We start from the raw sequence: 26,848 nt of genomic DNA, 5'->3' as shown, positions 1-26,848 counted from the left end.
TTATATTTTAAAGATGATAAATAAAAATGATTTTATCATCTCCGCGCGAATGGCAGTACTCGATAAGTACTGTCCATCTGATTTTTCTAGACGCCCGAGGCCAATAGAAGAATATTCAACTTTTGAAGCGACCGAGTTTCGCCAATTTCTCTTATATACCGGCCCGGTAGTAATGTACGGGATATTAGCTCCGAATGTGTATACTCATTTTTTGTTGCTCCATATCGCGATTAGGATATTAGTTTCACCCTCGCTTATAGAAAAACATGTGAATTTTGCAAAAGCGGCATTGGAATTGTTTGTTTCACCTGTAAAACGATATTCGGCATGCGGTACATCAGTGCGACAGTGCTGCCACAAAGGCACATTCGGCCGATTCGTGCCGACCTGATGCCGACCTCATGCCCATGTCCAAACTCTGGTCCTACGGTCGACACTAGCTCGGCATATGCGCGCACAGGAGGTCGACCAAATTTAGATTTTTGGTTGGCTGGGTACATATTCAAACAATTAAAAACAAGTTGCGGCTTCATACATATAATTTTTTGAAAACTTGGAGCGGGAGTATTCTTTTTTATATTACACCATCTGATAGCCTTTATTAAAATACCATTCGTTACTAATTGGGATTAGTAATTAGTGTCAGAAATAATCTACAGTTTTGTCAAATATGCAGGTTTTATTTGAGAGAAAAGGACGTGACGTCAGCATTGGCGTCAGCTGATACCATGAAGTTGGCTATGAAGACCTGCCAAGACGCCATTGTTATTGTGAAATTTGTGTTGTATCAAGTTCGTGTTTGTTCTTTCACTTAATCTAATGAGTAGTTAAAATTGCTGTAAATCTCACGTTTTCTTGTGTCATACAATAAATTGAACGAGTGAGAAACGTTAAAATGGGTCTCGTTTGTTCTACAGCGCAGGTAAGCGTTCTGCGTTTTAAATAACATCTTAAATATAATTGCCTGAAAAATTCAGTATTAAACAAATAGTCTTCTGAAGATGTTACAATAAGATATTTAACGAAACGGTTAGGTTCTTTCATTTCTTGTTATTTAAGTAACAACATCCCATATTTAACAATATGCAAGAAAGACAGATGAATCATCAAATTCAATTATAGCTTAAATTATCTTAATTGACTCTACATATATTGTGCTAATATTTGTGAGAAGGTACCATTGTGAGAATGTATTTAAACTTTCGTTTTAATGTATAAGAAAGGAAAATACATCGTTTAATTTGTTTTAACACTATATTATTATTCGAAGATTTATTTTAATATTTTATGCTATTTATATATGCATCCTGATATTTATTTGTTATCAGTGCAAAATATATATAGAACATACTCTATTCCCATTGTCATATACATTTCTTTGTTTACGATTCGTTCACATATGCACTTATTATTTTAAAGCACTGTTGGTAATATTAATTGCATTTACAAAATTGTAAATTTTGTTTTCGAATTTTATGCGGTTTTATCAAGTTCATTGGTTATCTGTGACCACCACAATGTCGTTGGATAGGTCAGTGCTTTCCAGTAGTGACCACCACGGCAGTCAACGCGTTAAATAAGAAAGTTGCTACCATCTACCATATTATTAATTGTTTGATGTTATGATTCTGTATTTGTGTGGGTAGGCATTAATTAAGGAAAACACTCTACACTATATTTCTTTATATAAACTTATAAAGTATATTAATAATCACAATTATAACTTCTAGCCATTTTACTTTCTCATAGACAACGTTTCTCTTACATCTCTCATGAACAACCTTTCTCATACACAATCTCTTGCATACAACATTTGAGCTATTTTTAAAACATACTTTTTACTCTATTGATTGTCTCTTTACATTATACACTTCAGGTATTAACTAGTATTCTTTTTTACATTAGCTTGCTTGCCTCTGTGGCAGCACAGCTTGCAGTTTCTGCTGTTCCCAATGTCCAACATGTCGCAATAGTACGAGTACTCGGATTATGTATGCATTGTTATTGATGCTAGGAACCATTGTTGCTTGCATTACATTGTCTCCTGGCTTACAAGATGCACTTAAGAAGGTAACAATTTAATAATAATATTAAGTACACGTTACACAGCTTTAATCCAATTATAACAAAGAATTCTGTATGTTGATCCTGTGTTTCTCTCTTGCTTTGCAGGTACCATTTTGTGCGAACAGCTCGAATTATGCTCCATCGAAAATTACTGTTGATTGTAATTCTGCTGTCGGTTATTTGGCGGTATACAGAATATGCTTCATCATTTCTCTTTACTTCTTCTTGATGTCAGTTATGATGATCAAAGTACGAAGTTCTAACGATCCTCGAGCTCCTATACAAAATGGGTATGATAATTTTCATGTGATATGCTATGTACAGGGTGTACAAAAATTTACACCTCTGGATCGGTGGACATTTGTAAGAGAAACTGGCCGCAAAATTGTTTATAACAAAGTTTTCTTTTACGTCAACACCTTCCACTCATCCAGAAGTGAACAAATTTGAAAGAAGCCATATGTTGCAAACAAATAGTTATTGAGATATAAGCTGTTAAAGTTTTTGCAAAATTTCATTGTGTGGAGTTATACGTGTAGACGTATAGACAGAATATAATCGTGTGCGTGCCCCAAGCCAAACGAAATATGAAAGAATACCTTATATCCATTGTTATAAGAATATTAATACTAACCGTACCGGGTACAAAATTTCTTCTTTCAAACTTTTTCACTTCTGGATGAATGGAAGGTGTGATGTAAAAAGAAGCTTTAGCAACAATTTTCTTTGTTCTGGTTTGTTGATGACCATTACTTTTTATACACTCTGTACAGTTGTTCACGAACGTATTCGAACGCTTTTTAAAACAGAATAACTTTTTTAAAGTTGAACCTTAATTCTAGATTTTGGGCTATTAAGTATCTTCTAATTATTGGTGGAATAATTGGTGCATTCTTCATCCCTGAAACGTCGTTTGGTACAACATGGATGTACTTTGGAATGATAGGTGGTTTTCTCTTCATTATTATCCAATTGATTCTTATTGTTGACTTTGCCCACTCATGGGCTGATGAGTGGGTGGGTAATTATAATGAGACAGAATCGAAAGGATGGTACGTAAAATCATATACAATAAACCTACATTGTTATACTATGTTAATGTGTAGTGAGTTAATATATAATCGTTATTAATGTATTAGGTATGCTGCACTCTTAGGAGCAACATTCTTCTTTTACGCTGCTTCTATTACTGGAATTGTTTTACTCTTCGTGTATTTCACTCATGTACGTTTCCTGATTATATTGTCATGTAATTGTTAGAGGTCTGCGAAAACCCGATGGTCGGGACTGGTCGAAACGAGTCGGGTTCTCGAATAAAATTGTCGACCCGACATTTTCGGTTCTCGCATACCTCTAGTAATTGTATTTAATTTGTGTCGTTAATTTATTCATTTCTAAATTCCAGGCTGACAGCTGTGCCTTGAATAAGTTTTTCATATCTTTCAATTTAATCTTGTGCGCAATTACTAGCGTGATATCAACTCTTCCGACTGTGCAAGAACACCATCCACGTTCGGGACTTCTTCAATCGTCTATTGTTACACTGTATGTGGTTTATTTAACGTGGAGTGGAATTTCAAACAGTCCAGGTACATATCGGTAACGAGGGAAAACATGCTGACTTTATTTCAATTTTTAATAACGTTTAACTATTATTCTTTCAAATACATGCACTTATGTAACGTATATGTTTACAGATCGTAACTGTAATCCAGGATTCATGCAAATCATTTCTGGCAATGACACCAATGCACAAAATCGTGTTGCTTTTGACAAAGAAAGTATTATTGGCTTGATTATTTGGTTCAGTTGTGTCCTGTACAGCTCTTTACGTACCGCTTCGAAATCGTCGAAGATTACTATGTCTGAGAATATTCTAGTCAAAGATAATGGAGCAGGTACGTAATAAACCACTTTATTTAAATCATTATGTGACTATTTGTTATTTCTTAATGTCTAAAAATTGTCTCTCTGAAACTCACATCTATTTGCAGTTGTGTGTAAAATATAGAAACTTATACAAGTCTATTCTACTGTAAAATAATATACATAATCTAATATGTAGTTAGAATACTAAAAACGTAGGCATGTATATTAATTTACATACTATAAAGGATGTATCACATTATTGTGTATTCTGCATAGTATATCGTGTACAAGACAGATGATATTAAAATTTCTAAAGATAACAAGCTTACAGAACATTAAGAATTATGATACAGACAGTTTTGGTGCTTTCTCAAATGCTCGGAAAACAAATCGTATCTAATTTGAAATAAGCATAGACTGTATATATCTTGTAGAAGTTCTCCACATAGCTTTAAAACTTTAATTTCTCGTGTAATCTCGAGATAAATAAAATGGTGCTTTCTTCATGCAGTCAGGAATGCAGGAGACCAGAGTCTTATCGACAATGAAGGTAGGCACACCATTACCTTAAAATACACTTTTTAAGTTCAGTGTATTTACTCAAATCATTTCTTATCCTTTATTATGAAAAAAGTAGCATCACATTGTAGGCATAATATTGTTGTGCACTTGCAAAGATTTAGTTTGTTCTTCAGTGGATAAATATTTCGTACAGTATTTACGTTTGTTCAAATTGTGATATATTTAGACGTGCGAAATTAAAGAAATGCTAAATACACATAACTTTTGTTAGTAATGTACAGGCTGTTTCGAGATTAATGCAGAAAAAAAGAATTTTTTTTATTGTACCATTAATCAAAGAACATCCAGTATATAGTGGTAGTCAGCGTGTGCCTTCTTTCATTGTGCTTTATTAGACAACTAGAAAGTTCATTATATTTTTCTAGCTTTGAAATTGCAGCATGTTTTATTATCGCTACCACTACGATTACGATTTAACTTTTTCTAAATGAAAAAAATCTTGGCACAGTACTCGTTTTACATTTAGCAATTTAATTAACGCAATGTATCGCTTTATTTCTTCAGTTTGCTTAAAAATGTGATGTTGGGTGATTAAATTCAAACGAAATTTGTCATGGATACGTGTATTTACTAACACTCGTTGCTACTAACCCTAACAGGAATGTTCGGTAGAGTGTTGATTGCACTATAAATATTATAGTTGAGTTATTTTGTCGTTTTCCTAAATGTAACCAGATTATACTCCGGTAGAAGGTCGCAGTCCTGATGCTGAAAACGGAAACGAAGCCAAAGTGTGGGACAATGAAGAGGACACGGTAGCTTATAACTGGAGTTTCTTCCATCTCATGTTCGCCCTTGCCACATTATATGTAATGATGACACTCACTAACTGGTATCAGTAAGTATTTTATATTACTCGAGCTGTGCAAGAATTCTTCATTTACGAGTTCTCATTACGAGTTTTAATTACAATTTTGCAGACCCAACTCGAATTTGGAAACCTTGAATGCCAACACTGCTTCAATGTGGGTAAAGATTATATCGTCGTGGATGTGTTTGGGACTCTACACCTGGTCGCTAATTGCTCCTGCGATTTTAAGAAACCGAGATTTCTCATAAGTGCATACATTTATTTGCAAGACGGCAAAAGGAGTAAGTAGTAGATACTCCGATCTGTATAACATAGAGTACTTAGTAATTACAACGTTTTTCCAAATTGGTACATAACTTTGACTATCATTTTTGAGCTTCCATAGAATGGCGGCATTTTAGAGATTCACATTCATCAACCTATAAATTACGGTTCACTCGAAATCGCGTTTTACTATTTCAATGTACTAGACGTTCTTTAGTTATACTAGAAATTAAATTCATATATATTTTTTTTATTATTTGTATGCCAGTGAAAATGAACCTGTTTAAACTTAGAATTACTAGGCAATGATTTATTGATATCTGTTATTATAACCAATACATTGTGTCAAAAATACTTAGGGCTTTCGACATAATGTCGTCGGTAGACCTCAATGTTCTAATATCACAGAGCATTTAACCTGTGACGAAACTTCTGTTGGAACCTTTATTAAATGAATCTTTAAATTACAGTACTTTTTAAATTCTTCAAATGCTTTTATGGTTTTGAATTGCACCCACTCATTTTTGTCATAACTCTACTGTCTACTTACTACTTTATATGTGTCGCTGAATAAAAACTGAACATTGATTCTATATAAAGAATGAGGAACATTGAAAACATAATATTACAAGCACATAATATTATAAAAGAATGTATTTAAAAAATAATTTATTGTTGATATCATGGAGTCTGGTTTCTGGTCAAATCTTCTGTGATAATATGTATGTACAGTGATGTCCTTCTAATGGTCCAGAAAGCTTATGTAGTAACATAATTACCTACTCTAAAAATTGATGAGAATAGAATGCAACCACTAACTGGGCAAGGGAAGCGATTGCTAAGGGGACACCACTGTTGCTAAAATTGTGCAACGGGCGGGTTTGAATAGGCATGACATAGTAGTCAAATGTTTTATCGAATTTACGCGAATCGTGTAATCACACGATATCTAATCAGATATGATCGCATCCATCAGTGGAGATGTGTATTTGAATTGTTCCGGTTCTCAGAATTTCGCTCGTTCCTAAGTTTATTCACATAGTTGGGACCATTGCTTTATACTTGCATTTTATATTATTTTATCATAATATTATCAATTATGTTATTATAATAATAATATTATTCCAGACTCTTCTGTGCAGGTTCAAATTGTAAAAATAGAAGGAAGTAACAAAAGCACAATATACAATTGTAATGAAATGTCGTTATCGTTATTTTTCGATAGTTTTTCAAATGTTACAAAGTATTTGTGAAATTAGAGCTGTGTCGAACGATCTTACCACCTGAAACAGACTGTGTTAATGGAGCCTTCCTTAAGCTGTGCATTAATACGATTAAATTAACTGGAAAAGAAAAAAATAGGAGTGAACTACAAGCGTTTTTCCAATTTGGTATTTTCTTAATCTAGCACTATGAGACCAATGTGCAACAATGTTCCACTGTTGAAATTATATGTATAACAAACAGTTATAGTCAGAAGGATGTCGACTGAATAGAAGTGAACAAAAAAACGTATTAAAAATAAGCTAGAACTACTACTTCCGAAGTCTTCAATAAAATTAGGTAGCTAATTGCTGCCTTCGGATAAAATCGAGTCAAGCTAACTGATAAGGGATGATACTAGGTACACGTTTGCAGTACTTACATTCCTAATGTTTTTGAGGAATTTGATTTGAAGATTTTATTATTATTATTATTGTAATCGCAGCAACAAAGTGTCCGACTATGATGTTCAAGATTTCCAGGTTTTTTTATTTTCTTTGGAAACGAAGGTGCTACAATATGTTGTAATAATTTAAGCTTTTTAGGACACCAATTTTATTTTCAATTTTTAATTAACAAAGTGGCTTTATGCCATAATACTTGCTTCACTGCGACTTATCGCCATAGTCGTATGTATTATCGTTATGAATACGTGTAACTGTACTTACCATTTTATTTGACCACTAATACTATCGTAATAGCCATTTTTAACGTAGATCGTGTTATTACAGTAAAATACTAATCGTTGATAATATTTGATGAAAAGTATTATCAACATTTACATAAATAGTATTATCATATTATGTTCATTATATTACGAACAATCGTAAAATATATTTCTACTACACGGAAATATAAGAAATAATTCATTATATTGCCAGGTATTGTTGTTGAGCATGTTGCTGCTGCGACAACAAATACATCCACTTATCGAGTCTCGTAATTAAATTACTATGACTATGCAACACTTGAGATTCAATATTCTTAGAAGTGACGATCCGCCCGCTCGTTGCAGAACTTTAATTAATGTAACTGCGAACTGCGAAGTGTTAAACAGTCAAATTAATTCAAATATTGTTATGTCTTTCAGAAGCATTTTCTTTGCTTGAAGTATATAAAAATATTATAATTATAAAAATCAAATGCTACTATATTTAAGAATTAATTATCGTAAGCATACATAATTATAATAAATGGTTGTATATTCTACCACAGCTTATCTTTCAATCCCTAGCGCATATAAAATATATTTAAAGATAAGGCCATTTTATAAAAGTAATATTAAGTTGTATCATGTGATATTCTCAAGTTTTCTTTAGTTCAAATAAATACGTCTTTATTCTTCATCAAAGTTAATTATAATCAAAATATAACTAAAATACTAACATAATGCTTCTAAATGTAAATCTTCTAATTCATTAATTTTTAAATAACTGTTTGCATGAGAAACATAAGGAAGTAAACGAAAACTAATGCATAACATAGCAAGAATAAGTTCAGTAATACAAAATATGCTTTATTATTTTTTTATAACAAGTAACAATTTTGTTATTTTATAGGTAAAGTTTACATCGCAACATGTTACATTTCGGAAACGTGACAGTGGCTATTTTGGTTTCAAGGCAATAATGATATCAAATGTACACAGCTGACATATACAATTTATGCAATTACAAACGTGCAGAAATTTATATTTTGAGATACTATATTTTTTACAAAATTGCTTTTAGAAAAGAAAACGAACAATTACCTCATATATCTATAAATATAACCATGAAATACGTTTGTTTAAATAGTACTAATGCAATAAGAAACATTCGTTTGGATAAATAGCGCCGTATTCAATTATTTAACTAAATGCCTATGCGCGTAACGTGACATTTAACTTATAAAATATTATCCTAAACATATAAAATTAGAATTACAAAAACCTTTGTTATTTACAAGCACTTACTCAGTCTAGGTACGACATTATATAAATAAGTACTGTTAGCTATCATATACATTGTATATGAGGGCAAGCAATGGGATTCGATTTTACTAAGAACAAAGTGAAATTTCCAAAATTATTTACAATACCATCGAATGGCTGGGCAATATTTTCATGATTTGGTAAAAAGCATTATTGTTGCTTGATCGATTTTGTTGTTGCTGTGGACGCAGGTTTCTTCAACAAGTAACTTTTAATATTCTGAAATGGCATGTCGAAGAGTAGGGTGAGACTTACTGATAGAACAAAAATCATCAAGAACTCGTTCAAGTTGAACTGCAAAATACAGAAATTGTGAAATAAAATCCAACAAACGTGTATACAATGAGTGTAAAAGGTATTCGTACACCCTTTAAAACAGAATAACTTTTTTATAATTGTACCAAACGACCTGATTTTTTTATAATAAATTAGAAGCATTGGTTTACGAAATGAAATGAAAAAGAGATTTTCCAAAAATTATAAAAGACATTTGTTAAAACTTTTTTATTTGGACCCTTAATGAAAATTTAAAATATGTTTTGTAGATCTATGTTAGTTATACACATGCTGAAAATTTCATTGAAATCGGTTGACGCAGGAAAAAACGACACGCATCGAAAGATGTACGATTTTGTGAATTTTAAGTAGAAACTGATCAAAAGTCGTGTAAAACTACGATCTTCACCATTTTTGACCGCTTGTAGCTCGCATGTGTATATTAATCGATTTCGATGAAATTTTCAGCATGTGTGTAACTACTATCGATCTACAAAACATATACTTTAAATTTTCTTTAAGGGCCCGTATAAAAAAGTTTTAAAAAATGCCTTTTTTATTTTTGCATGTAACATTATAAATTATAATATTTTGAAAATCTTTTTCGCATGTCATTTCGTAAACCAATGCTTCTAATTGATTATACAAAATCAGGTCGTCTGGTACAATTATAAAAAAGTTATTCTGTTTTAAAGGGTGTACGAATACTTTTTACACTCACTGTACGTATTCAAAATTAATGCACGCTTACTTGCATGCTGAAGAATTCGTAATGTGTAGCACTCCTGGTCATTCCAACATTATAAAAGTATATCGGGAATTGCGTTAAATATACCGCATAACTCAGTCTTGTGGTTATCAAAAACCCTTTCCATGCTAAAAATCGGCTAAACAAACCTGAAATATGTTTTTTTTTTCAAATAAGAAAAGGTCAATGTTCTGTCGTAATTTTTGAAACTTCTTTTAACATGACACGGTGCTTACCATTTGTATTTCCAGTTTGGTACATTACAGTTACCCAAGCGAAAATGGCACACCACCCAATAGGAGCAAATGCATTATACATTGCAGCGTGAATCGGGTCATAGATGTAATCTATAGATCCCATGTGTGCAGGACCAAAAAGTGCACAGCAAAACATTATTGTACTCAGGATCCAGCCTGCATACAGAGCTGTCTGAAAGAAATGAACGCGATGCAGTTCGAGTGCCATCATTTTAGAACTTGTGCAATCGTTTTTACTTACTTTATTCATCTTGTAATCTTTTGGCAAATATCTTAATAAATAACCGATGGCAATACCTATAATATATACTGTCAGTCTATGTGATGGCAAGGTGTACGAGAAATCTGCAGTATCAAATAATTGTCTTATTCTGCAAACATGAAATCACCGTCAATAATCATTAACTTTCTGATATTGTTACCATATATTGAGGGGCGCAACTTGTGCAACTGTGAAGAAATAAGTCTGTAGATTTCAACAAGTACTACATTTTTATAGAAAAAAATATTTTCCACTCTTCGAGTTGTGTATTAGTATTCTAAATGTTTCAAAAAAATATAGCATTCAGTTTTTCGGAAAAAGAATCCCTAAAGTCCTCATTCTCAGCCCGTTACACGAGGATCGTCCCCTTTAAAAGCTTTCGACTTACGACGTGCCGAAGAACACATAATTATTTAATTGTCTCGCAAGCGTTACGAAAAATCGCAAAGCTGTCGAAAACAGAGCGCATATCGTCAGTACGATCGTTCCAATCTTTGGCTTTTTGTAAAGCAACAACGCCATCACAGGCGAAATGATAAACAGTTGCGTGTCTATGCCTAAGTGATGCGTATGCGTTAAACACTGAAATTAGAGAGAATATGTCTATAAAATTGATTTATTATTTCTATACAATTGATTACGTACCATTGACTCGAAGCCGAAATAATTATGAATAAATAGGAAATTTCTCCACCAGGTCCTTTTGCAGATATTCGCGTGCTCGGTCACAACCAAGTTCCATTGTGGGCCAGAGCCAACATAAGGTATCACATAAGTGCAAAACAACATGAGTGCCGCCAGTGGTGGTATAAGTCTAGAAGTTGATAAAAGGGAGTTCAGTCGGCTTTTATTGACGTTTTATTAATAGTTACAAAATTACAGAAGTCCAATACATACAACCCTAATTTGTGCACGAGAGCCATTTGGTCTCACCTGATTAAACGGGACAGGTACTCGTCTTTGATATTTAACGTTCCGGTTTTCTTCAGTTTTCCGATGAAAGAGTACGACGTCAGAAGTCCAGAAAGCATTAGAAAAGGATCCGTGTACAGACTCGCGGCTCTTCCTACAACCGTCCACGGTTGGCCAAGATACTAAAACGAGAACATGCTGTGTGATCCGCAATCTAGTTATTATAGAAAAAGACTAACACTTTTGCATACATCTGATACAAGCTTTGACCTGTGAATTATTTATATAAATACTTTCATAACAGAATTGGTGGCTGGAGCAACTTTGGATGTGAGATTTCCTTAAGGTCTATTAGCTTTTAATGTTCTCTATAAAATTTACACTTTGTACCATTCAAGGTTGTTCCAGTTAACAATTCAATAGTTAAATTAACAATACCGAACGTTGGATGATACAAAGTGCAAATTTTACAGGAGAGCAGGATTTGATGGGAGAACAATAAAAGCTAATAGACCTTAAGGAAATCTCACATCCAACGTCGCTTCAGCCACCAATTCAACTAACGTATTTAGAAATATTAATTTAACGGTAATAACTAGAGACTGCGGATATCTTTATGCAAAATAAAAATTTCTTACTTGAATAGCAAGAAACTGGATTGAATTAGAAATGTATTTTCTTCCCTATTATATTTAGTAGGTTGAGAATAATATGATAGTACGTTCAAATTTTTCTAATATTTTTGCTATTTTAAATTATACCCACCCATTTTTGTCATAAATGCATAAAATCCGCAGTCTACCAATAACTATTTAATATCGTTACTTCGTTATTTATAATGTCGATACGTAAATGCAAATGCTGTTCCCATCGGAACTTGTAATGCAAGGACAAATGGTAAAAATGTTTGAAGAGTGTTTTCTGATTGTTGATTTCTTTTTAAAGCAGAATAATCATACCTCGCTCATCTCTGTCCTGTTAATGTATGGATTGAAAAAAAGGGCCATACTTTTATGAGCTAAAAGCAGCATGAAAGCGTTTATAGCTCGAATACCGTGAAGCGTTGCTATATCGCTCTGTCCTCGGTCTAACGATACAAGGCTCTTGAAATTTCGCTTCAACGAGAACGACAGAAGCAGTTCGCTGGCTGGTATATTATAATGGTCATAACATGCCGCCACGATTGTTAGCGCCAGTATCGTCATGAAGAATAAACTGAAAATTATACAATCGGTAATGAGACCAAGCGCGATACAATTCGGCTACTATTTACTTGTTTCATTCACGATACAATAGAACCTCGATTATCCGAACTGGGGAAAGCTGGTCTCCATTATCCGAATATGTGTTTCGGGTAATCGAGGTGTTCCACCATATCGTGAATTAAACAACTAAATCTTGTGCGAATTCTGCCGTGTGTGGTCTCATTTTAAAGAGAAAAATGCCACTAACATGTTTGTAAAAATATAAGGAAAAACAAAGAAAAAGTTTTGTCTATATAAATAACATTTAAGTCACGAAGTGTTTATACATATACAGGGTGTTTCGTTTGTCTGATAACGGAAATATTTCCATATACAAAGATTGTTCGGTATGAAGGGTACAAAAAAAATATAGTCTAATTTTTTCGAGGACTAGAATGGCGGGGAGGGGGGATTTCAAAGTCAAATTAAGTTTTTTAAATGGAATGTCCTATTATTTATAACATAGATCGATAGAGAGTATCAAATTCTGAGTATAATAGTGTTGACCTTCATATGTCCTAAACTTAATAGTTAACGAGATATTATCGAAACAATTTTCTTTCTTCTTTGGATAATATCTCGTTAACTATAAAATTTAGGACACATGAGGTTCAACATTATTATACTTAGAATTTGATACTCTATCGATCTAAATCTATGGTATAAAATATAGGACATTCTATTTAAAAAACTTAATTTGACTTTGAAATTCCCCCTCCTCACCATTCTAGTCCTCAAAAAATTACACTATATGTTTGTACCCTTCATATCGAACAATTTTTGTAACTTCAGTGCGTCATAAGATATTTCCGTTATCAGATAAACGAAATACCCTATATACATGCGTCGACAGAGGTTGCTGGTAATTTTTCATTGATTTTTACCTGGCATACATAGTTTCCTTCGGAAGTTCCCTCTTCTTCACCTGACACATCTCTTCGTTCACTGTTACTGTAATGTTGAGGTCAGTTTCTGATGTGTACCTCGTAACGATGTCGCGGATAGATGTTTCGACGTCCTTAGGGCTGCAGCTCGCTGGTGCACATACTCCCCAATTTATTATATTGAATCTAGGTACTCGATGTCCTGGCTGAAAGAAAAATCGAATACCATATGTAGAACCAGGATAGAAAATGATTTAAAAAGATGCAAATTGAATTTAAAATTCAACGTAATCAATTCGATAGTTTATTTAGACAATTTTATTTGATTAAATTAATTATATATGTCAGTCGAGCCTGATAAAAACGAATCATAGCAAGAACTTGTTCGACCAGTTTTTAATCGAGTAAAATGTGCAATTTCTTTGCATTAATTAAAAATGGATCGATACTAGAAGTGTAGATCAAAGTGACTGGATTTTATTTTCTGCAAGTTAGAACGGATTTACTGAGATTTTTAATTATTATTATAATAATATTTGTAATCAATATAATAAATTTTTACAGAAACATTTTTCTTTCTCTTACAGAAGCATTTTACCTGTTAAACTGCATTTATTCTTGCTGGAACAATTTATTACTAAATGAATTATTTTATTTAATTATTTTTGATATTTGCGATTTAGTGGTAGTTTAAAAATTTGTCGAATAAAAATTAATCGGAGAATCTCGAATGCGGATAAAATGTTTGTGGTGAAAATATTGTTGCTTATTTTTTACAACACACTTTGCAATAATAACACAAGCATCGTTCAGGTATTGTTGTCACATTGTAACGTATGGGGTGCAATTTCAATGCAGTGCGTGTTACAGGTAACCGCGCGAATCACTTTCTCGCATTACGTTACGTTCTCTAAAAGTATAATACCAATCGATTGTAAAACTTGGACGACATGTTGCGACGAAAGCAAACCGGGGCATTAAACAGCTTTGGTATAATTTTGCGCAAGTTCGATCACGGTATTTCGCATGAAGCCAATGTGTTGTGTAACTAACGTTTAATAACATGTCGTACATAAACGCGTATACACAGTTAGGAGCAAAACTGATCACACACACTTTAAATCAGAATAACTTTTTTATGAATGGACCAAACGACTTCAATTTTTCTGTAAGGCTAGAAGAATTAATTTAGTAAATGACGTCTAAAGAATGCATTTGGTCGGAATTGTGAAAAACAATAGAAAAAATAGATTTTTATATAATAACGAAAATTTTAAAGATCTGTTTGGTCAACTCGTATAAATTATATACATTCTGAAAATTTCATTGAAATTGGTGAATGGGTTTACGAGTTATAAACGATCAAAAGTGGTAAAAATTACAATTTTTCAAAATTTTCGGCTTTTTTACCACTTTTGATCGTTTATAACTCTTAAACCAATTAACCAATTTCAATGAAATTTTCGGAGCGTATATAATATTTATACGAGTTGACCAAACACATCTTTTAAGTTTTCGTTATTCGTCTAGCTAAAAAGATCGTAAAAATCAATTTTTACTATTGTTTTTCACAATTCCGACCAAATGCTATTTTTCAACATATTTTTTAGACGTAATTTACTAAACTAATTCTTCTAGCCTTACAGAGAAATTGAAGTCGTTTGGTCCATTCATAAAAAAGTTATTCTGATTTAAAGTGTTATAACTGTTTTGCTCCTAACTGTATTATAAGTGTAGCAAAACTGCACGTTTCTCTAAATTAATGTCGGCAATTATTTTGAAGAGTAGAATGTATTCTTGTTGTGTTAATAATCAATAAATTCAGGAAGAAGGGTTTACGAATTAATTTGTACACCTAATAAATCTGCATAATGAGATCAACAGATATAGCAAACTCTTTCTATACATATTTAGAAAATAATTAGTGCAACTTTAACTGTGTTATTCCGTCACACAATCCAAAAATAAAATTGTTTGAATAAATTTAGTCTATTGTAGGCAAAAAAAAAAGAAATGAAAATCGGAATGTTTCGGAAATGACAAACCAGAATACCACCTTGACACGAAGCATTTCAGATTCGATTTCGCTTTCGCTCTTGGCACTAACAGGCGCGAGTATGCGCCGACAAATTACAATACCGGTGGTTTGGAAAAAATGTTGCGGTTGCAGGATTCTTTCATAAATATGTACTCACATCGGTAATGTTGCTTCTGAATGCATAGTGAGAATGCAGAAGCCGCTGAATGTGTTTGAGATCTATCCGCGACTCGTGGATGCTCAATTGTAAGTACACTAAACAGTATTGTCCTTGGATTCCTTCACTTCCTTGAATCCCGATGCACTCGTCGAAGTCACCAAACTGATTTACATTTCCGTTTAGAAGGCCGGATGGCATTTTCGCTGTGGCGTCGTACACTAAAAACATAAGGAAAACGAAAGGTTCAGTAAGATACACAACGAAGTCTCGATTAATTTTTTTGGTAGTGAATAAAATAGTTAATTAGTTAAATTCGAGAAGCGAGGTGATAGCTTTTGGAATTGATTTTTTGCTGGGATTTATGGCTGCTGATTTGCATTTATTGCAGCTAGTTTGTGCACGTTAATATAAAAATCAGTTATTAGATAATTCTATGTACTGACTCTAAAGTTCAATTGTAAGTTAAAGATAGTGTGGACCACCCAGCAAATTAAATGCTATTAAGTACTTAATTTATGAAAAATATAATTCTATATATCTTGGTAATGAAAACGCAATATCAATAGCATAAGATCGTAACATGTCTGCGACTGCATAATATTGGCCGAAAGTTTTTTCTTATTTATTAGCTATGCGGAGGATTGCAGAGTGGCACGTGGCTTATATTATGCGGTAGCATAACTTCACCATCAATTGGTTAGGTTAAAAGCATTGGAATCCTGTTTTCTCTGAAGAAATGATTTGATATATATATTATTAGGTTGGAAAGAAAATTCTTGCGGTTCTTATTATACAATCAAAATAACAAAAACCGTAAGAACTTTCTTTCCGACCTAATATATCATTTTTTGAGACGATGTTAGTTGAGACGAATTAATTAAAGAGATCTCAATTCATCGGTTAAGTTGAATTTTACAAATTCTTCCGATTTTGGTCGTTCAGCAATTATGGCACTTGAAAATTTTCAAAAACTGCTAGGATATCAAATATGACAGAATTTAGTACGATTTTAACTTATTTCAGTTCTAAAAAGTTTACTACTACGGAAAATAAGATTCTATTTGATCTGAGTTTCTCTCTCTCTTAAAATTCATCTACAAAAATTGCAAATTGCATAAACATCCGCAGTCTACTGCCCATTAAAGTTTATTTTAAATGTAAAAAGTACGATCAAGTGATTCGGTAGTAGAATGTAAAAACCATAAAAATCTTGATTGATCGTTTGGGCTGTGAACTTGGCTGAAATAATAGTTCCGACAGTAGTTATTAGTAAAATTACTGTGCATGAATTGCGGTTCACAAAATGGCTAATGCCATTGAAGAATTGATTGAGAAATCCTTAGCCATTAATTATGAACTTTTAGAATCAACGAAGTAATTGGTGGAAGAAATGTGTTAATAACATAGTGAACTTACTTTTCAAGGCCCATAAGGTGAATTTAGTCAGTTCCTGACGAAAAATGTCGGCGTGTCTTTTGCATTGCGGACTCACCCGACCAGCACCAGGATCGTATGCAGGGAGAATTTGCAACAATCTTCTTGCCTCGCGATCGATCTGTCCTGAAAAGTCATCTGCAACAAGTCAGTGTGTTTGATTAATTTATGTCTAAATTTCATCGACGGCTAAATTTTGGATTTTACGGATTTACGACAAAAGTTGATAGACGGGGTACATAGCCAGTGGCACGTTACCCTATGGGCAACTTGGGCAAATGCCCGGGGCCCCAAGCAAAAGGGGGCCCCGAACACAAACCAAAATCCAAGATCCAAATTCTACGTTTTTCTCATAAAGTTATTTAGTTGGGATTAAGGGCCCCGAAATTCTACTTTGCCCAAGGCCCCAACTAGTTATAACGCGCTACTGGGTATAGCAAGGAAAAAGAATACTCATTGTTGTCGTAAGTGCATAAAATCTGCATTCTACTAATTAAGTGCACTTCTGTTATTTTGTTGCATTACGATTGTTATACTGCAGATGTATGAATTTATGACAAAATAGTGGAAAAAATGTTACGAATTCGACTATATTATTTATAACTTCTCAAAATTATTATAAGGTATAAATGTCTATGCAGCTCCTGGTTTTTGCAATTGATACGTCTTTCATTTTTATTTTTATTACACATGCATGACAGAGACGAAACGCGTCACGTGACCGGCCGGAAGCGTTGGGGAATAGCGTTGTAGAAGGGGAAGGTAGAATGGGGAGACTTGCTAAGCCATCAAATTTTATTTGATAACGTCGTAGGTGTCGAATCACAATCACATAATAGGTGTCGTCAGTTTACAAAACCTGTGGTAAGGAGCAGGTGAACAATAGATTTTTCGTTACAGTTATTACCAAAGGTTGCGACGAACTGAGTGAAGAAAGACTTTCACTGTCTTTCAATCGAGTGAATGCAGGTGAATCGTAATGAATTGGCGCGCACGTGGGTTGCGTGCAAACCGGGATTTCGTCGCAGGGAAACAAAATTCGTCGTCGCTGACATTGACATGCTACGCTGGACGCGTTCACATAACTTTTCCACAAATTTAGCTTTCCCCAATCGACGGTCATAAGATCCTCGACATCGCCGCGGAAGGAATTACGGAATAACGGAAAAGGTCGAAGAACGAATGATGATTTTGCTCTGACGGAATCCTCGAAAAAGCTAGCCGGAACGCATGGTGAATATAAAACCTGCTGTTCAACCTTATTACAGCGGAATCTCTTGTATCCGAACGGTCTTTCGATGTTTTCTAGTTTTCGAGGCTTTGCGTCATATGCAGTCTAAAAATGTTTCTGTGCACCATTTCAAACAGACTGTCTACAAATCCGTTCGAACCATCTGAACGTAGTTTGCTTGTAGTCGTTCATTTTCAAAATAATCTTATTCGATAAAAACGTATAAGAAAATCAGTAATAGAGTGATCCAGTTTTGGTATCTCGAAGGAAAGAATACTCGAGCACGTACAGTTTACGACAAATTTATAGTGTAATTGTAATTAATTAAGTTTTGTCACTAAAAGTATCCGAGATAGTGGAAGAAATTTTTCCTTTATTCTGATTTTGGTAAAACAAATTTTGGTACAACCAAATTCTGAATTTGGTAAATAAATTTCAATTCATGAAAAAGGAAATTTGCATAAAGATCTGCAGTGCACTCATTACTTCTGACAAAGGTAACAAATAATGTTAAATTTTAAAATTTAATTCCAATCAAATTTTAAAGTTTAATTTTTTTAAAGAATTGTTTAATTTATTAAAATGGTGAATTTTCTCGTTACAGAAATACTGACATGCACGACCTGTTTATTCCAAAACTCGCAGAATACGAGACATTCGACTTTTTTTGTTCATCCTATTACATTCTTTTGAAACATGTTTGAAGTTATGCTCTACATACAATATTGGTCGATACCTCGAACATGTTTCATAATAATGGTAATGGACTGGATGAAGTCAAATGTCTATATGGGACGGTGAATTTTAATATAAATGATAACAACGTAGACCCGAATAGTTAGCTTGTATTCGTTCACTTTTAAAATACTCTTGTTCGAAGAAAAACATGCATATATAATTATATAGGCAGTGCACAGGAAAACTAATAGCAATAATGATACATTTAATTGGTATTCAATTAAATTGCTCAATGTGCTACCAGTACTAATATGATAAAATTGTTTAAAAAAATACGAACATTCCAAGTGCAAATTAATCTCAATTCATCTATTAAAATACTTCTCACCTACATTTTATAAGTTTATTAGATTTCCGAATGTCTTTTACCATTATTAATATTATACAATTATTTGAAAAATATGATCTCCCTGAGCGGAGAAAATGGTGTAGTCAATGCACTAATTAATAGCTATGTTAAATTCAATTCAGCTATCGAAATAGTTTGTATCTATTTCCACATTTCATGTAAACAAATTAGATATACATTCCAAGGTTAAGAGTAAGCGTACTATCTGTTAAATCTTGGAACGGCGCGGCGCCGCGTTTATGAAATGTTAATTTGTATTTTTTTAAGCGCGTTGTAAGCGTATTACACATGTCTAAGACACGCGCGACAACATGCAAATAAATTCAGTGAAAGCCAGTGACGTTTTCGTAACAAACCACCAATGTTCATTCGAAATGTTAATATAACCGCAATCGAAGCTGACCCGATTTCCACCATTTTTGTCGTAACAAAACCTCGAACGACATTTCATTGCAACAAGTGTCAGCAAACTAGCAATAGGACCGGATGTGCAGCATTGGCAATCCGATCATTTCGAAATGATTCAATCGTCCAACTACAATCGACTATAATTGTTCATCGACCGCGACTATAAATAAATCGGTTATGAATGAGCACCAATTACGACAAACGGACACTGTTCGATGAAGACAATGGCGATACCCTAATTACTTTAACCCCAACATGCTACTTAAAAATAGTCGCGACAAGGAAAGCTTGATACAACATTTCACCTGTTCTACATTTTAAAATAATCTAAGTGGTATGGTATGGTATGGACATGATATTTGGTCCCCTCAGGGTTTCAAATTCATTTACCAATCCTCTTCCTTTTTCCACTCTCACCATCGCCTTTTCAGCGGGACCTACTGTTTATGGTGGGTTCCGAACCACCTTTTGCCAACAACACGTGAAAAACACCCCTTCCGGTTTTTGACCAGACGGTCACCCATCCTAGTGCCGATCACGTTCCACGTTGTTTAACTTCGGTGATCTAACGAGAACCGGTGCTTTCAACGGGACTACGGTTGTTGGCAAATAATCTAAGTGAAGAAATTAAATATTTTACATTCTGAATTTGCTCACAAGTTTTTCATGAACAAGGACAGAATTTGTGGATAAACGAGTTCTTAAAGAAATTCGGGGAGGGACTCTGGGCGTAAAAGAAAATCATTGATATTATTGGGTTGGCAAGAAAGTAATTTCGGTATTTTAATGTGAAATAGAGATCAATCTTTTTATTCAAGCAATGAACTTTAATGAATAGGATATTTTCCCGTTCGTTCGATGATCTTGTGCCAAAAAGAATAAATAAGAAAATATCTTATTGATTAAAGTGTATCGCTTGAATAAAGAAATTCGGTTTTATTTCACCTTGAAATACCGAAATTACTTTCTTACCAACCCAATACATGCACTTTGTTTGACAGACTATGAATTAATTTGTACACCTGAGAAATCTGCATACTGATCCGCATGTATAGCAAAGTCATTCGTCTTATTTCGAAAAAGTAATCAGAAAATAATTAGTTCAATGAACGTGAAATGTTTATACGGAAATTGAAGTCATTCATAACTGTTATAGACACTGAATGAATGACTCATACTCATGACTTCAGAAGTTTAAGGTCAATGTTTCGTTGAGACCGTGACGTAGCCACATTAAGTGCTGCAACATGTTTGTTTTCTGGGAAATTTGTGGGAATGGAGACCGAAGAACGTCAACAGTTTGAACGTCGTTGAGAACAACGATCATTCGAAAAAATCGCGACATTAAGCACCGAAAGAAAATTTATTCAGAAAACACTTCAAAATCTTATCAATACACTTGATAAGAAAAGAAATACGTCTATGTTGTACTTGCAATTATTGCAGATATTTTTCCCCTTTTTGCATAAAAATCTCGATCTAGTAACTAAAATCATTAATACGTGATCTACTTTCAGCAAAGAAACAAAATGAATAAACAATATTTATTGAATTAATAATTCAACGTCGATGTTGATGCGACGTAAAATTTCTCATTAAAAAAGAAAGAAATTGTAAGAACCGCGTGCGTTTGAAGCTAAGAAACGCACGAGGAAAACTGTTTAATAGAAAGTGTAAATGTGCAATATGAAATCGCGGAAGTTGGGTCGCGAATCCGTCGGAAATCGATTCTCACGAGGGAATTATCAACGAGAAAATACGGACGTCGAAGAATTCAAGAAACGTGTGCGAGGTATCGTTGTCAAACCGTACAGCTTCATTATCATCGTTGGCAATGGAAAATGACGTAAGATACGGTTTCTACAGGGAAACGGTTTTCCAAACTTCAGTGTGCGCGAGTATACCTGTGGTCACCGTCGTCGTGTCGATAATTGTGCAGTTGGACAGCGTAAAAATATTTTCAATCACACAGGTAACGATCAGGTAACCACGCAGTTTGATCGCGCGCGTTCGTCACGGACGATCCACGCTTATCTTCTCGAAACGTGTTTAATGAGTACGTTTCGCTGTGGTAATCAACGGGTTCGCGATTGATATCAATGAAGACCGTGACGCTACGTTTAACTTTTAACTGTGGTCAGATTTCATGAACCAATATTATTGGTAACAAGAGGAACACAATTTTGAGCGAGGATGTCGATTAGTCAAATTCAGACGTCTAAACGTTCTGGGAATTAAGTAATTTCTTTTTTAAAAGTTAAATTTTAGCTAATTGAATGATTCTTATAACAATCAGTCTGCAGTAGACTTTCCCAAATACAATCGTACATTTTTTAATAAAATTGAGGCATTTCAGCATGTTTAACAAAAATTTCAAAAGAGTAACAGGTCTTTGAATTCTTAAATTTCTTGAACATTTTTCTTGCTTTTGAAAGTTTTATGACAAAAATGAGTAGGTGTAATTTCAAACAGTAGAAACATTAGACCAATCAAAGAATACTTTTATATCAGTTTGAACCTATTGAACATATTAACAGAGAAAATAAATTTCTATGTCAGTCCTGTTTGTTGCAATTCAGGTAGAAAATTTTTATTTTGCATAAAGATCCGCTGTCTAATGATAATATATTACAGCAATTATACGAATTTATATAAAAATAGTACTGAGAGCATATTAAAAATGATCAGCACACTATGAGATTAAAACCTAGTCGCGAAGTCCTGGTCTTGCAGAAAGAGACGCTCTAAAAATCCGCTAGCCACGTTCAAGCTTGTCCTGTCCTTGTAGCATGTTTTTTTTTAAACGTCAAATATGCACAGTTCGCGTAAAGAAAGTCAAATTAATGCACGCTTTTCTGCACAGTTATCGCACCTGGGGAACCTATTTATTTTCTACTCGATCATCGAATGGTATAATACCGGTGACAACAAGATGACAGTAAAAAACTGCCGCTGTAATTGCGTGTTCGATAAAAGAGCATAAGCATTGACCCAAATGTCGGATAAAAAGTGGAATATCGTGAAAGGAAAACGTGCTGGCAAAAGAATAATATTGTAATCGCATATCGCGTAAAAAGAAGTTCGTCAAACCAGTTAGAAGCAGAGCTGCGTATACAGTTAATCATAATCGCGCGGCGATCTAAATTGTAGTGACTTGTCCTTGGGGAGCAGCAGGTGGGTCCCGTCGAGAAAGCACACGTTCGTCGTGAAGATCGTCGGGAACAAGCTCGACTTTTCTTTACCGTATACAGGGTGTCCCAAAAATATTGTACTTCCTTGAAAGGGACGATTCCTGAACTAATTTGAAATAACTTTTTCCTTCGCGGTAATGTACTCCGCGGTTTCGTTTTAGAGTTATTCACGAAAAACACATTCTGCTGAGCGTGACGTTGCCATTGGCCGAGCCGAAACCGACCGCTGTAGCCGCGTTCCGATTGGTCCGTGTTTTTCCTTAATAACTCCTTAAAAAATCGACGGAGAACATTTTTGCAAAGGAGAAAGTTACTTCAGATCACTTCAGGAATCACCTCTGCGAAGAAAGCACAACATGTTTGGGACACTCAAACACGTTACTTCAGCAGAAGTAACGTGACACTTTTCGTGGGTCATCGCGGCGGATTGCACAGACGAAAAATCGAGTCGGGAACGTTACATGTGTCGCAATGTAGAAAGTAATTGCGTGTCGAATTGTAATCAAGATCATTAGCATCGGGTTTTTCGTTCTGAAGTGGGTCCGACATATTCTCTTTCATGGTGTCGAACCGCTACACTTATTTTTTTCATCACATTTCGTACGTCGTCGGTGTAATTCGCAAATCGTGACGGTCGTCGCGAGCACGTGGCACAATGAGTAACGAAATCGCATGTGGTATGCAGAAACAGTACATGGATAAAAATCAGGCTTGAGTAGTGACTACTATTTCGACACGTCGAAAGTAGTTTTGCCTTTTTCCGACGTTCACTCATTCTACGCTCGTTTGACCCGCTGCAGGACACCGGCCGAAGCTCCTTGATCACATTAAAAAATTTGATCGATCAGGCGACGCCATCTCGAGTTTCCTATCGGCTCGTTTCGTCGAAAGACACGCGACTTTTTCTGCACTGTGGTATTTGACATTGTACTGACCTATCCTGATAAAGAAGCAATCGTGTTTTTCGCGTTGGCCACGAATCCGTGCCTCAGTGTTAGATTATTTACAAACAATTAGAACACATTCTACTCCTCAAAATAATCTTTATCATCTTCTATACATTCCATTCATCTCTTAAAAATATAATGCATATACTCTGCGGAGTTTATGCATTCATGACAAAAGTGCGTAAGCGAAACATGAAACAGTAGAAAGATAAATGGGATTCAAGAGTGTCGGTAAACAAATTTTTATTCTCCTCCAGTAGCTCGTAAACGATGCATTTTTATTTTGCACGAAGATCCGCTGTTTTATAACGAATGTCCAATGTGGTGAAGTTTAAAATTATACTTTATTCTCTAAATAACAACTTCAAAAGAAATTCACATTATTTCAGATGATTTCACTAATCACAGCTGAAATTGTAGTCGCTATTGAAAAATTCATTAAGAACCTCTAATACCATAATTTTATCATAATCTCCCGAGACATTAAGAATGGCATCCGGATATTCGATTCGCAATGTACCTAATAATTCATTCATTACGAAATAGGTTGTGGTAATTGCATTGTAATGTGATGTATTTTCACTTTCATTCATCCGCGTTGAATGATTGAAGCAGTATTTTCCGAGCAGGACTGATGACGTTAAAATGATGACGTAAAACAAACGCATTTGTGCAAACCGTATCTATCGGTATTCAAGAATCGTCTAACAATTGAAACCAATTAGACTGTGAATTTTTAAGCAAGAAACAAGTTTTCTGCATCGATTGTAACTAACGGGAACCAGATAGACATGCATTCTTTCCTTTAACAATTTTAGTCTCGTGAAAATAATTACACCTAATTATCGTAAATTTTCAGAAACAAATACAGTATATGCTATGTACATTGTACGATACACTTAGAAATAATATATAATATATCAATATTTTGACATATTCCAAAAATTTTTTTACTGTTTCAAAATTCATCTGTCCATTTTTTTTCTTTTCAATAAATGCTGCCAATTTTGCATAAAGATCTGCAGTTTGTAATATCAAAAATTAGTGCAGAGAATGACCATAAATTTTCATCTACTTTGTACCGACACATGATGCAATCAAGTTTTAAATATCCATAGTTTGATGTACTAAAAATCAGTGCAGAATATGAACCTAAATGTTGATTGGCTTCATATCGACACGTGACGCAACCAGGCTTTTTCGAGCAATCATAACTCCTTGAATATTCACCGTGCACCGCGTTCACGTGCATTCAACATGCACCGCGCCGTAAAGAACGCGCAAACGGCGTGTAATTCATTAACACTCTTCACAGCGTGCTCCCGTGCATTCGGCAACTATAAATCACCGAGAACCATTCTAAAGGACACGTCAATATTAACCACTCATTTAGGATCATTAACTTTGTCTTTCGGTCGAGCCACGAGTTTCACACGAAAGTAGAAGGATTAATTGACCTTCGTCCACAATCACCTTTTTAACCCTCGTACGTTCCACAGGGTGAAAATTGATTTACTTTAAATACTGTCAAATGATTAAACCCTTTCTGTGTCATCAGACATTTCTTTAAAATGTGACACTGTAAACATATCCTGTTGGTTCAAAGTGTTAATCAAAAATGAGTGAACTAAGGTTGTTTTATATGAAATGTTAGATTTTTAACCGTAACGTTGAATAAAGATAACTCATTCATCAAAATAAGCACCACTGTAATTGACAAATACTCTGTCAACGAATTACACGTTTGTACATTACGGTAGAAATTTAATTTTGGGCTTGCCTAACTCGTGTAGACAAATTTCTAATACCTAAACATATATTTTGTACGCCATATTTTACTTTTTCAAACGTCGACTTCTTTCACTTTCTTGATTTTCGCGGATCACTTAAAGGGTTAAAATGTCAACGAAGACATTTTTGAAGGGTAATGGAGGGCATGCCCAAACGATCGATTAACGGGAAACTCACCGTATAGAGGATTGGTGTCTCGAACTTCGAACTTGAGAGGCTTCCAGGCGTCCTCGCCGGTCTCGATCGTGTGATTTCCGAGGCCATCGATCAGTTGGATCAACGAGTAGTTGGACGAGAGGGTGGTTTGGTTGCGGGAGAGCACTCGGAGGATTTCCTCCTCCTCCAAGATGTTCAGTCCACTGGAAGTCAGAACGTTTACGGGTTTTCCGGCGTGGGACAGCTTGATCAGCAAGCAGACAGTCCACAACTTCAGGATCTCATTTTTGAATGCCATTTCTCGCGCGGAAAGCGTCTAGTCCACGAATCGAGCGGTTCGGAACGATTCGACGTCAGCGTCGATCCGATGAACAGCGGCCGGTCCGAGATTTTACCACGAGTATAGATCGCGGGGATCCTTTGGAACATTCGGATCACACCACGTGAGGAACCAAGGATCACCGGACTTCGCGGACGGATCTCGAGCACGGTCCCCAATGAAATGCGCGGCCTTTTTGTTGCATGCGAGGACAGTTGTGCGTGTGTGTATGTGTGTGATAACAGACGGTGTGTTTGATAACAGAAGAAAACAGTGTGCCACCGGTCGCTTCACGGACTCTGTGAGTGCTTCGATCGTTCGAAGGCGAGCTTTATGAGTGATCGTGAAACGACGGAGTCACCTGTGTTCACGGACAGGGCGAGAAGAGGGGTGGTCACCGCGCTCATCTCCCACTCTACAACTCTGGGCAGGACTTTGTTGAAGACAACGAATTGTTCGCCTTTTTGTGTCTTTCATCAGCTGGACAGACGACAGGTCACTTCTCGGATTTCCTGGAGCTGTCTCTCGGACTTTTTCTGGATGCAATCCCCCATCAACCTTCCAAACCCTTGTGCTATCATGTCGAGTCAGACTTGCAACGAAGACTTCGAACAGTTTTTAATTGTACACCGTGTGACAAAATCATAGCACACATTAAGGTATAGACATAGGTTG

The 26,848-nt window shown here is 34.8% G+C and overlaps 2 protein-coding genes across 10 annotated transcripts; one reads left to right on the top strand and one right to left on the bottom strand.

The window, feature by feature from the left end:
- The first annotated feature begins 727 nt into the window (after positions 1–727).
- Tms1 (serine incorporator TMS1) lies at positions 728–10,257 on the top strand. Of its 8 annotated transcripts, none has more exons than XM_076434101.1 (11): positions 728–922; positions 1,906–2,070; positions 2,173–2,357; positions 2,910–3,119; positions 3,207–3,291; positions 3,473–3,656; positions 3,765–3,965; positions 4,448–4,486; positions 5,194–5,356; positions 5,439–5,610; positions 10,104–10,257. In XM_076434101.1, the coding sequence occupies exons 1-10, from the start codon at positions 896–898 to the stop codon at positions 5,575–5,577; spliced, it is 1,398 nt and encodes a 465-aa protein (XP_076290216.1). In that variant the 5' UTR covers positions 728–895; the 3' UTR covers positions 5,578–5,610; positions 10,104–10,257. The 8 variants fall into 8 exon arrangements, with proteins under 8 accessions (XP_076290216.1, XP_076290214.1, XP_076290215.1 ...); XM_076434099.1 differs by lacking the exon at positions 10,104–10,257 and adding an exon at positions 8,416–8,554; XM_076434100.1 differs by lacking the exon at positions 10,104–10,257 and adding an exon at positions 6,736–8,065.
- LOC143213807 (nose resistant to fluoxetine protein 6) lies at positions 7,217–26,507 on the bottom strand. 2 transcript variants are annotated; one of them, XM_076434092.1, is made up of 12 exons: positions 25,876–26,507; positions 17,026–17,181; positions 15,607–15,827; positions 13,412–13,617; positions 12,243–12,498; positions 11,305–11,465; positions 11,017–11,185; positions 10,760–10,953; positions 10,351–10,480; positions 10,089–10,281; positions 9,856–10,001; positions 7,217–9,122 (listed from the first exon to the last, which is right to left on the bottom strand). In XM_076434092.1, exons 1-12 carry the CDS (start codon positions 26,150–26,152, stop codon positions 8,979–8,981), a joined length of 2,253 nt encoding a protein of 750 aa, XP_076290207.1. In that variant the 5' UTR covers positions 26,153–26,507; the 3' UTR covers positions 7,217–8,978. The 2 variants fall into 2 exon arrangements, with proteins under 2 accessions (XP_076290207.1, XP_076290206.1); XM_076434091.1 differs by having other exon boundaries at positions 10,089–10,480.
- Between the last annotated feature and the right edge of the window lie 341 nt (positions 26,508–26,848).

The sequence above is a fragment of the Lasioglossum baleicum genome, chromosome 11 (assembly GCF_051020765.1).
Source record: "Lasioglossum baleicum chromosome 11, iyLasBale1, whole genome shotgun sequence".
Taxonomy (NCBI): Eukaryota; Metazoa; Arthropoda; class Insecta; order Hymenoptera; family Halictidae; genus Lasioglossum; species Lasioglossum baleicum.
This window is presented reverse-complemented; position numbering and strand designations above follow the sequence as displayed.

Excerpts from the sequence above, each read along its gene's own strand:
- Tms1 (XM_076434101.1), top strand. The coding sequence starts at position 896 with ATGGGTCTCGTTTGTTCTACAGCGCAG. Across the intron at positions 3,657-3,764 it reads TGGAATTTCAAACAGTCCAG|ATCGTAACTGTAATCCAGGA; the intron begins GTACATATCGGT and ends ATATGTTTACAG. Across the intron at positions 3,966-4,447 it reads AGTCAAAGATAATGGAGCAG|TCAGGAATGCAGGAGACCAG; the intron begins GTACGTAATAAA and ends TTCTTCATGCAG.
- LOC143213807 (XM_076434091.1), bottom strand. The coding sequence starts at position 26,152 with ATGGCATTCAAAAATGAGATCCTGAAGTTGTGGACTGTCTGCTTGCTG. Across the intron at positions 15,828-17,025 it reads CACCTTATGGGCCTTGAAAA|TGTACGACGCCACAGCGAAA; the intron begins GTAAGTTCACTA and ends TTATGTTTTTAG. Across the intron at positions 10,481-10,759 it reads TATGTGTTCTTCGGCACGTC|AATAAGACAATTATTTGATA; the intron begins GTAAGTCGAAAG and ends TCATGTTTGCAG.